The sequence below is a fragment of the Sesamum indicum genome, linkage group LG11, assembly GCF_000512975.1.
Source record: "Sesamum indicum cultivar Zhongzhi No. 13 linkage group LG11, S_indicum_v1.0, whole genome shotgun sequence".
Classification (NCBI taxonomy): domain Eukaryota; kingdom Viridiplantae; phylum Streptophyta; class Magnoliopsida; order Lamiales; family Pedaliaceae; genus Sesamum; species Sesamum indicum.
In genome coordinates this window covers 7777508-7790288 of record NC_026155.1, presented here as the reverse complement: position 1 = coordinate 7790288, position 12781 = coordinate 7777508, and the positions used below count along the sequence as shown (strand labels likewise).

At 34.3% G+C, this 12781-nt stretch overlaps 1 protein-coding gene across 1 annotated transcript; it reads right to left on the bottom strand.

Annotated features, from left to right (window-relative positions):
- Positions 7948-9536, bottom strand: LOC105173540 (E3 ubiquitin-protein ligase ATL42). The gene has a single exon (XM_020697656.1). It carries the CDS (start codon positions 9388-9390, stop codon positions 8113-8115), a length of 1278 nt encoding a protein of 425 aa, XP_020553315.1. The 5' UTR covers positions 9391-9536; the 3' UTR covers positions 7948-8112.

The window sequence follows — 12781 nt, the reverse complement described above, 5'->3', positions numbered from 1 at the left end:
GATCGAGAATGGATTGTTGGGAGCGCGACCACTAATCCATCACCCAGAATTCTGACTCGATCACTAATAAAATTAACAAAAGTTTTTTACTTAATTTTTCTTTTTTCAGTTTTTATTAAAATTTAAGTGTTTGAATTTACAATAAATAATAGAAATTTGAATATATAATTGACTAAACAACAAAAGAAAAAAAAAATTTACTAACCTTTGGATTTGGTATTCAAATTCCATCACCTTCTTATGACATTTTAAAAATTTAGGGTTTGAGAGAAAGAAAATAGAATTTTGTTGGGGTTGGAAGTCTTGGGACTTTGGGAGGGTAGAAGATTGAAAAGATAAGGCAATGTATGTAACACTAGAATCAAGCATAAAAAGACACATAATTTTTTAATTTTTATAAAAATTCAGGTACCCGATCGGATAGTTTGGGTAGGAAATCCTACTCGAACAACTGACCTAATTTTTTAAATTCCAGTATCGAGTGATTATTTTTTGAAAAAAAAATTATCCAAACCCAATCGGCTCGAGTAGGATGGGGTTCGGAATCCAAACTACCCAACCAGAACACCCGCCCCTACCCATCACAACAAAATATAATATTAGTAACAAAATATTCTTGATGTGAAAACACAAATGCAAATAATGCTTGAATATTGTATAGGTATCATGATTATTCCTGGACAAAATTATATTGTCAACATATACGAGAAGTCCATAAAGATGCCATTACAACCATAAGTAATTAAAGAATAACCTTCTAAGGATTGAGTAAAGCCATACTGCTTGATTTCATGAAGTCAAGACTCTCCACTGGTGTAAATCCCTTTGCTACAAGGCGTGCCTTGTATAGCTCCACTGCCCCATCTACCTTGTATTCGATTTTATATACCTACGAAAACCAACGGGTTTCCTCCTGTTCGATAGGGACTCAAGCGTCCATGTCAAGAGCAGCAATCTCATTTCCCATTGCCTCTCTCCACTGTTCACTTTGAACTACCTCTGCATAGCTTTCTGGTACTACCTCCAAATTGGTAGCTCCTAGGAAATATTTATGATATTGAGATAACTTATCAAATATTATATAAGAAGCTAAGGAATGAGATATACCTGAATTGCCATCATGGTAAGGTTGCTTATGGGGGAGGGGAGGGTAAATGCTAGTAAAGTCCACTTGATTCTCATTAGAAACATGCTTGTAAAAACGTTTTTACGCCTCAACTTTACTATATCATCAGTAACCAAAATTGGTATCTTTGTTCCTAAGGAGTTGGTGACTGCGGAATAAACTACAAACTCATTGAGATGAGCTGGAAGCCCAATAGTTTGTCGTGGCCTATTGAGTTCATTTTCAACTTGAGCAGTAGCTTTCGAAGTATCCGAGTGCTCATGCAATTCCAAACCCTCTATGGTCACTGTTCTCATTCTCTGCTTAAATCGTGCCATTGATACTCTCCGCAAAATCCTCATATGCATTTTCCAACCTCTTAGGCACCTCATAAGAATTTTGTTCACTATCATGCTTATCCTGAGCAAATGAAAAAATACTTTCATGAAAAGCCATGTCTTGTGAGTAAGAGAATATATCTTGATCCAAATCATATAGTCGCCAACCCTTTTCACCATGGGGATACCAACGAATATGCACCTCCAGTGCCTTCTTAGCGCTTGAACTCACTGTTTTCTCATCCATCAGAACTGAGGTGACTGCAACACAAGTCAAGATTTAAATCGAAGCTCGTGGTGATGGGAAGTGCGGTGGATTGATATTTCCTTAAAGTTTATATATGGTCTGATACCATGAAAGAAGCCAGAGAACAAAGATTTGAGAGAAGATATTCTTCTATTTCTATATGTGTTACAAGTGAGGAATACATTATTAATAAATCTAACACATAACATTATATAAGGTAAATGATCAAAGCCTTAAAATTCTGCTAGCTATAATACAACAAATATTACATATCAACACCCAATCTGAGTAACACCCCATCAAAACTTACCTTGAAGAAGCCCTCTTGCAGCACTGACCAGGGGCGTAGCCAAGCCCCGGCAAGCCCTAGCGGCCAATAAGGCTTGGCTTCAGCCTGGGTCTATTAACCTATTAAGCTATAGGTCTAAATTTATCTTGTCTATTCATAAAAATAACAATAAAATTTACATTAACGTGTTTAAAAATAATTTCTTCGACATTCTCATTTTTAGTCTCTCTCGACTGGTTAGAACCACAAGGTTTCCACTTATTCAAGAAGAAAAATTTGTTATCATGTGAATTTCTCATCATCTAAGTCATTTTTTTATCAAAATTCCTCTTGCTTGTAAATTTTAACCCATTCTCGTTGTCGGACTAATAATTTGTAACAATCAATCGTACTTATGTTATTGTATTTATTTAATTTGTAATAATTATTGTAACAATATAATTTTTTTGAATTAAATATTTTTCCCCTTGAGTGAGACCAACATATCACTAAGAAATATTTGAACTCCTCTTGCTGGACAGTTTTCTCTACTTGCCTTCTCATTCTTCTCGTCTCTCCAGCAGCTTTTTTTCTCTAAAAAAATAAGCAACCCCGGGTTTCCTTTGACTTCTCCTTTTTTATACTAGTTACTAATTTTGGTAGGAGAGAAAAAGAATCCTAAGACAATTACTTTCCCATTTGTAGTCGTCAAACAATCAATTTTTAGATTTATATATAAGGACAATATTGTCCAAACAAAAAAACTTATGAGGCTGAAAATTATGAGGAGGTAGAATTAGTTTTTTGTTGAAAAGTCTAAGACAATCAAATTGCCCTTTTTCCTTTATTTAAGAGTGTAATGAGAGAAAAAACAAATGCTCGAATCCAGTTGAAGTAATAAAATAATTAAAAAAAATAAGAGAAATTAATGAGGTGCCAAGGAATGTGGTTGAGTGTGAAATTTAAGGCGCCAATTCGAGCTCTAAAGTGTGGTATTTATAGGTAAACGTAAGCCTATGTTGATAAGATAAAAATCCTTCTTTTTGTGATGAGGGAGCCCTCTCGCAGGTGCGCTCTTTGATCTTCGGGGAGGTTGTTGTCTTCTGACATGGGCTCCTCCAATTCATTTTCTCCTGTTGCAATGTGTCCTCACATAAGTGGCTAAAGCTTATCCATTCTCTAGGATGGTGGCATCCCTTTGCGGGGAGGGCTGTTTTATCTTACTGCAGGCAGTTACTTTCGGGATAAGGACATCTCCAGCTCATTTCCTCATATTACCACATGTCCTAGTTTTTACAGGTGGAACTTATCCATTAACATGAAGCACGTAATCCTATATGGATTTGTCACCTAGACTTACTCAGGGCATCCTCCTACCTGAGCCCTACTTAGACAGGGTTTACCAGCCCTTTTAATATCTTTTTGCCCTTGCATTCTTTTGGACACACACACTCTCTTTCTTCTTTTTGGGTTGCAGTAGCGTCTTTGGACCAGCCCATTTTTATTAACGTTGTAGAAATTTTTGCTCTTTTATAATTACATTGTGCTATTATTAAGCTAATCGAAATATTTAATAAAGTGATGAATCTCAGCTACAATCAAGCTACATCATCACATCACAAATTAATGCAAAGGGATTGGCTTAAGACTTTTTGAGATTTATGGTCCTCACCAGCCAATACATCTATGTTAATATAACGTGAAAAAAATATAGTGTATATTATAAGATGATGAATAGTAGGACAGAGAAAAAGATAGAGAAAATTAGATGTGGTCCTATGTCTATACCTTCCATCTAATACCTTAATAGTTTATGGAAAAATAGACGGCCTTGAAGTTACGTGACATCTTACGTCTATTTCAATTTTATTCAAATGCTTTTGTCTTTTTGCAAAATGTTCTATCTGAATTTTGCAAGTAGCGAATCTACCACTTCCATCGATTGTTGTTCATCCATGTTTACATATTTATATTTGTATTTACGTGTCTGTGCATGTTGTTAGAAGTGTTAGAAGTTAAATTTGCTCGTACTATCGATCTGTGCAGACATAAAAAGAATGTAATTATAAAATAAAATTAATTACACTTAACCTCTTCTAAAAATATGAAATTATACTTTTTATGAAAAAAAAGTTTTTAAAATTATATGTACGTTCCCTCCAGAAATTCTCCACTTATGCCTAACAGGATTTTAATAAAAAATACTGACATTAGTCCAAAAAAAAAATACATAAATTTTCATGAAGCAAACCAGTAACTCAAAGAACTCCTAAATGCTAACTCCTAACTCATAGCTCGAACAACTAGCTTATTGACTCATAAGTCCAAGTCAGGATCGGGCATCAAGCATCTAGCTCCTAGCTCGTAGTCCAGATGGGATAAGAGCAGTACGTACTAGCTTACTCTATTTTTCTTCCTTGCAGTTAGAACAACGCTAGTCAGAGAGCTCAGAACTCATGGATTTTGTCCCTTATTTAATATTTTTATATATATTTTGTATTTATTAAATGATAAATTTATATATACACATATGGAGTAAGGTTAACATCATTACATTTTTTTCGACTTATATGTTAAATAAGGAGTAAAATAGAAAATTTATGTAATTTCTTTTTCCTAACGTCAAGATTGTTCGTTCAAACCCTAACGAAAGGGCAGGATCAGGTGTAAAAAGTGTTCGGAGGGCATGTAAGTATAAATTTGAAACTTCTTTTGGGGAAACGTAATTTCACATTGTGAGAGGAAGTCTAAGTGTGATTAACCCTACAAAATACAATTTTTTTGCAGTTCGAAGAATTTTCTATGTTCGTTGTTTCTCAGAATAATTTTTCTTTACAATAATTTTGGTGAATTACAATAAAAAGTCATCCATCAACTACTAATAGTAAGACAAGATGCCTATAGGATGTTATAAAATTATATTTTTATCCTAGCAAAATGTTGGGGAGCCTACCTCCGAACTCACATCTTTGAGTCGTTGAGCATAAATTTAACATTAGATCAAACTCCACATTCCACGTATCCAAGATTACTTTAATGTCAGAATCGATTGAGTCCAGTGGTCCCTATTCAAATCATCAGGATTCAGACTTGCCTCGAGACCCAATTATAATTTGAAAAACTTGTCTCAAATAGAGTATGTCTGGACCATTACCATCTTATTCATGGTTTCCAACCAAAGCGGGACTTTCAGGCTAGAGTAATCCGACATCTATCAACTGACAAGTTGTGTTCAAATAAAAAATGGGTAATTACATTTAAATCCCTTATATATATGAAATTATACTTTTTTTTGAAAAAAAAATTAAAATTACACTTGCACCGTCTCTGAGAATTCTCCATTTAGAACTTTACTGATTTTGTTAGGGTTTGAATAGAAAATGCTAACCTTCTATTTTTACCCTTCATTCAACATTTCGTATAAATTATTGATAAATAACTAGTTTTTTTTTTTTTTAATTCATCAATGAACTGCTTTTTAGTCAATAACAATACTCCGTGAATAATATTTATTACATGTACCAGTTTTACTTGATGTATAATAATATTCAACCGCTTAGAAGTCTAAATAGATTATTAGGATATCTTTATCAATAAATTATACAAAATGTTGAATGATGGGTAAATTGAAAGTTTATGCAATACTTGATTAACATTAGCATTTTCCCTCCAAATTCTAACGGAAGGGGTACAGTTGTAAATGTAAAATTCTGAAAGGGGCACAAATGTAATATCAAAAGTTCTTTTTTTAAAAAAAATTATAATATTGTATATTCAAATGAAGTCTAAATGTAATTAGTCTATAACTGTTTAACTAAAACTCGTTTGAACCAAATCGAATCAATAATCAAACTAAAATCAAACACAATTTTTAAATTTAAAAACAATTCAAATAAATTTGAGTAATAATCTATTATGCTCGACTCGAATTATTCAAAACCAATCGAATGAACTTGATAACTAGAATAGATGTGAATGCCAATTCCCAAGAATTGTCCCTCAATAGTATGCTCAAAACATGGAAGAATTCCTTACAATTTACAATATATATTGCCTCCTTATTAATTATTCACACTTAGAATATTAATTAGAATAAATCATGAGCTTCAGCTTATACGTCATTGCTTTGCCTCCTTAATTGTTTACACTTAATTTGCAGAAAAAATCATGTTATGAAATCCACAATTATTGACTATTATATATATATATATATATGTATATGTATGAAAAGGGGTTGATGACAAATTAATATTGAATGGTGGTGACGGCTTGTTTGAGTAAAATGTCTCACAACGGAATTAATATTTAAATAATAATGGAGTAGTTTGGAGTTTCACATTATCACGTTATCTTGATTCGGAAATTAAATACTAAGTTCTATATAGGACAGCTAATTAAATAGGATTAATAATTATTTTTTTTCTCTTTTTCTTTTTTGTTTTTTAACAATTGAAAGCATTCATGCTTAGGTGGGGTACGTACATGGAAAACATTAATTATTTAAACATGCTGCAGTTGTGTACCACGTCCAAAAACCAAAATTTGAATTTTTAATTGGGATTTAGTGTAATTTAAATTTTGTGATATTGCAAATAAACAAATTATCTTCTGTAAAAAATGACAATTTAATTACTATCCTATGCTTTTTAGAATGACAGTATTTATCTTCCAATCTGAGAAGGTAAATTGTTTCATTTTAAAAAAAATATAGGAAGGTAAATTATTTATTATTATTATATTATTAAGAAATAATTTGTTCATTTGCAATATTAGAAATACGTTGCTTCCATCTTATCCTATTTAATTGCTGAAGTTACGCCTTATGTATTAATTGAACCAATTCAATAATTTTAAGTGTATGTACATAGGGGTTGTTTTTATTTTATTCTCCTGTAAAAAATTAATAGATATATTTGTTTTTAATAAAAGAATAACAACAAATTATCTTGAAATTTTGGATAATTAAGAAGCTGAGCTTATAATTACCTCCCTTGTTAGAGAATTTTTTTTTTTTTAATTTGTTTATTTCAAAAGACGATTAAAGTTAGTTCATCAATTTCTTTCTTGAGGCCCGAATCCATAATTTATCTTTTATAAAAATAGGGTCCCGTGTTGGATCATTTCATCGTTCCTAAACTAAATAAATATATAAAAAGTAGTTTTAGAAAATGTCATCCCGCCCTCCGACGTTTTTTCAAAGTGGTAAAACACCCCCTGCGAAAAAAAATCTCATTTTACCCCCTGTACTTTTTAAATTCTCTCAATTCCAATTTCGTTTATAGATTGGGGGTAAATATAGATATTTTTTCAAATTTTTTTGTTTATATCAAGAAATTTTATAAATTTTAACTATGAAACATTTTATTTATTAGATGAAACCAAACCTCAGAACTGATAAATATATTTACACTAGATATGAAGAGGAAAAAAAGTATAATTATACTTCATTTTTATTAGGATGTCTATTGCATCAAACCTATACACCTATATACTGGTGGGGTATGTAGATTACTCAAGTAGTTGAAGCATTGACAGAGAGTTCTGACTAGCTTTTGTGAGCTGAAAGAGATTCTTCAAGTCTGAACCATATGCTCCAGTTTCCCACTTTAGAAAGTCCTGAAAAATGCTCCCTGCTTCTGCTTATAATACCAAAAAATTATTGCCACTAACTTACTTATTTTATTTCATCTTAACTGAGAAATTAAAATTATTATTTACCATATCACTTCAATATGAACTATTAAAAGAATGAAAACCAACGCTCCTTAATTCTGTTATTCAAAAACCCAAACTTTTTTTTTTTTTTTGAAAAAACTACTAATTAGAAGAGGCAAAAGACTTTGAATTTCATTGGATTTATTTATCAAAATCAAGACTTAATTGAGAGTTTTCCATGTACAAAAACTACCAAAGTATTCTTGTATCATCTCTTACATCAGAATCACTAAAAATCATTGCTTAACGTAGAATTTTTTATCCAGACCAGATCTGAACGAAACAATCGTAATTTGTCACTTTTCTTGAATTGTAATTAACAACGCGATCAAATTTGATTTGCAATTGAATTTCTATGTAATAAAAGAAAAAGAGAGTGTTTGTAATTCAACATTCTGGATCTGAAGCTAAAGAATCTCAACTAATTTCAGGTGAAGTACTATACATTTAGATTCTGCAGATTTGATTCTTGAGATTGTGGAGCTCTTCCTTCTCTATTCGCAAACCACTGTACTGTTTTCCTTGCAATCGGCAGCCATAGCCTTCTCTTTCTCTCCTCCCTCACATCTACACATGAAGCTTCACTCCTCACCAACTCCGTGCTGAATCTTGGATGAACTATTATCTCAGACATGGATCTCTTCTCACTGGGATTCAGGGCTTTCGATCCAAACCCTGGATTTGGCAACTGTTTGGAATCCGAGCTTGTGGGGAATGGGAAGGAATTGTGGGCCTGATCGGCTTGCCTGATTTCCCTCACCTTGCTCTCCAACTCCCTTTTTCTCCCCATCTCCTGTTTGACATTCATGATCCCATCATCCTCTCTTATTTCCTCATCCAGACACGAGAATCTTGCGCTGGAAACGTCGTTGAGCATCTCTGAGTTGAGAAACATGAGGTCGGAGGAGCTGACGTTGCTCCAGCGATGCTTGAGGACGACGTCGGACATGACGTTGATCTTGTGGTTGAATCGGTGGAGAGGCGGCTGCTTGTGATTCTCATCGTCGGAATCCATGCCTTGTTGTATAGGCAATTCCTCCTCTTTGTTCGACCCCCTGTCAGCTTTCCTAAAGCTACTGCCAATGCTGAATCTGGAGGACCCGTAACGACTCTCCTCTCGTTGAACGTACAGCTCTAGATTCGATTCCTCTCTTGCCTCCGCTTGGCTCCATAGAAACCTCAAGCTCGTCGAGCACGTCAGATCGTCCGCGCTCAGCTTCCGTCTGCAGAGCGGGCACGTCGAGTGCTTCTCTAGCCACTGGTCAATGCAACCAATGTGGAAAGCGTGCCTGCACTTGGGCAGCAGCCTCAGAATCTCAACGTCTTCATACTTGGCAAGACAGACGGAGCATTCCAGGCCGTCCCTTGACCCTTTGAGAGACGAGAACCGGAAGAAGGGGAGGGACTCAACCACCGTCTTATCGAGCCCAGAGGCAGCGGACCGGGACCGGAGCAGCCCGTCTTGAATTTGGTGGCTGGTAGTATTGTAGCCGGACGACGACGCCCGGTGGCAGAATTTGGCATAGAGAAGTAGGATGAAGGTGAGAGCAAACATGATTGATAACATGCCAATCACAACAGCTAAACTAGGCTGGAAATTGTTGCTGATTGAATCATCCTGTGGAGGCATCACTTCTGTGCTTTCCGAAGGATTTTGTGCCTTAACATCAATCAAGAAGATGATGATGAATTGGAGGAGAAGAAATGATGTGATCATTGTTCAAATCTATCAGCCCAAAGGGGTGTGGTGGGGTGCAAGAAAAAATACTTATCTTGTATGTAGAAGAGTCCAAAACTAATATACATGTTGGTAGTTTGACATTGGTTTTGTTTCATACATGAATTTTTTAATATTAGTTTGCTTGGTTCTACTTTGTTGTTTGTTCTTGTTTATAAGTAATTTGCAAAGTAACAATATTCATTAATATGTGTTTGGGAGTATTTTAAGTTTGGATTTGTGTGGTGATGGAGAGGTGGGAGGGGTTTTCTTGTATATTCTGACTTGGGTAGACATCACCATGAGCAGTACTATTTGGAACGGTGATCATGTTTTTATCATATTCTCGTGTATAACGTCAAATATGTATGATTGACGTCTACCTTTTTTTTTTTCAAAGGAAAAATACAAACAATTCTTTTATAATATTGTAAAATGAGTAAATTATTTTTTTACAAAAAAAAAATAGTAATTTGCGTTTACGTGCTTTTAAAAATGCAGCAATTATGTATTTTTTGTGTTTTTCAAAAAAAATCAATTTATCTCCTTAGATATGAAGGTGAATTGCTTCATTTTAAAAAGTAGAGGGGAAATTACTATTTTTTTTTTTCATTTGGGAATGATTTGCTCATTTGCAATATCACTTAAAGGTAAATTGTATTAAACCCTATTTTATACTTGAAATATATAATTAATTAAACTATAATTCATAAATAAGATAATGCATACTATACATTCGCAAGTTTAATACCATCGAAATATCAAAATATGATAGAACATCATTCACTTTGTCTGATACAATGAAGGCTGTAATCTATTTCTTTTTTAATTCACATACACAGCAAATTGACTCGCGCACGCATTCAGATTTAAACACAAGACTTTCTGTAAGAAATCTTGAGCCCAAACGTTGAGTTGTTCCCCATGGGACGAGTCTGTAGGGGTTTTAAATGAAGGTCGTTCACTTTCTTTTTTGATAATTTTATAATTTATATGTAAATTATATTAAATCGAAAATAACTTTTTTCATGTTAATTGAATTCCTCAAAGATTGAGAGTTCTGCTTCGATTCTTGAATCGTGCTTTTACTCAATATTAAAGTGAATTTTTTGGTCAGCATTAATCATGAAAAAGATTATAGGCAATTTAATTAATTTAATATGAATATAATCATTTGATGCGATTCGTTCTACGTCTGATAACTACAACTTATCTGTTTCAAATAGACATATTTCTGGAAGGGTAAAATTGTCATAAAAAGAAAGATATGCATGCATTTCCAAGTAATAAGTCAAATTGTATTACATCACACGACTGCTTAAAATAGTTATGAAGTCAATGTGGTAGCTGTCCAAGCCCCAAAAACATCTACATGCACGTAGCTCATCATCCTTTAATTGCTCTGATTTTATTTCCATCAGTTTTTGCCAACTAACCTCAGAATCTAAGTCCATGTTGAATTAAGGGGGTGTTCAATAGCTAAATTAAGTACTGCCTAACTATTTCAAGAAAATAAATTGAAAAAAAATATGTTTTATTTACAAAATTTGTACTTATGAACCATTTAACTGTGGTAAAATTCAGAATGTTCGGAAATTAAAATCAAAAGTGAATAAAAAATTGAAGTTGAAATTTTCGGAGAAAAACTTAATATGTACGATTTTATCGACAAAAAGTTTGTGGATAGAAACATATAAGTTTTGGCTTTGATGCTTGCTATAGTCTAGCAATACGATAAAATGTCGAATGATTTACCAGTGTTCCTAAAATTTTTGGGGGATAATCTGCAAAATATGGGTTGATGTCATGATTTTGAGTTTGTAATTTTAGAGAGGAGTAAAGCAAGGTGCTATAATGAGAGAATAGACAGGTTTTTGAGTTAAATGGACTGGTTTAAGTGTGAGTCAAAGTAAGTTCAAGCTATTCAAGAGTAAGTTATCTCATTTATCCTACCTAGACTCTTATTTAAAAGAGGCGGAGACAATTCAGAAGTTGGTTGAGCATCATCATCATATCCCCTGATTTCAGAAGCTTAATTTTCTTTCCTCCACACAGAGAAAATAGAGTAAGTATAATTTTTAGGGATTGCACTGGTCTAATTGGATGCAATGTCATCGACGTGCCGCGCAAAAAGGAGTCAAAATTGCCACTTCAATAGGAAAATTGTCTATTTAGAAAAAAGTCTAGTACATGTTGGGGACTGGCATAGCATTAACCCAAATTTTCAATTGGTACAGTTATCCACTGTTGATGTGTCTTCAAATTGATATATCATTCGAGATGAAAAGTGATGTTGGTGTGTCAGTTGAGCTGATTGGCCACCAATAGGCTACAAGTGGACTTGGATTGGTTAGATCGTCCCAATAGTTTTTTGAGCTAGCTTGAAGATGGTTTTATGTTCCTTGTGTCTTATCCACCTTTGGCATGCTAGTTATGCAGTAATTAGGCATTAACTCTTTGGCTAATTGGGTTGGACAACTCCATTAGGATTTGAAAAATTGATACTAGGCATCATCACTGATGTAAATAGACTACTAGAGTAGAAGTCATACGTCACTTGCTTTTGCATGTGTGTTAGCTCGCCTCAAGTACTTTTTTGGTGTATAGTGTTAAGGTTTGTAGCCCTTTCACAAGGTAAACATTATATTATTCACAAGCCAAAGCCTGTCAAGTTGTCACAAGTTATTATCCCTATCGGTATAGTCACAAGCTAGAGCACTTCAGGTGGTCATAGGCAGTAGCCCCCATCAGGATGCTCATAGGGTGAAGTGCGTCAGGAGGTAATTGGTGGAGCCCATGTCTTAATAAGCGTGGTCACTGTCTGGAACCTATAATATTATGATAAGCCTGATCCATTTGATTATCATAGGCTATATGCCCCATCAGTATGGTCATTTGCATGAGCACAATGGGTGGTTATCGATAGGAGCCCGTAAAATTGTCAAAAACAATAACCTACGTAAGCTCTTAAATAGGTTGTAGCCCATCAGCAAGGTCACAAGTTGGAGTCTATCAAGTTGTTAAAGACAGATAACCCTTGTTAGCATGAACACCTGATGGAGCCTATTAGGTGGTCAAAGGTCGGAGGTCATTAGATTATCATAGACCATAGCCCCCATCAACATGGTCAAAGGCTGGAGCTCGTCCGCTTGTCACAAGCCATATCCCTCGTCAATGTGGTCATTGGGCAGAGCCCGTCAACTTGTTACAAGCTATTGTCGCCAATAACTTGGTCACAGATAGGAGCCCGTCAAGTTGTCACAATAAAGTGATCACAAATCAGAGCCTGTTAGGTAGTCACTGGCTATAGCCCCCCATCAGCATGGTCACAAGTCGTAACCCATTAGGTGGTCACAAGCTAGACTGCTTTAGATTGTTAAGGCCACAACGC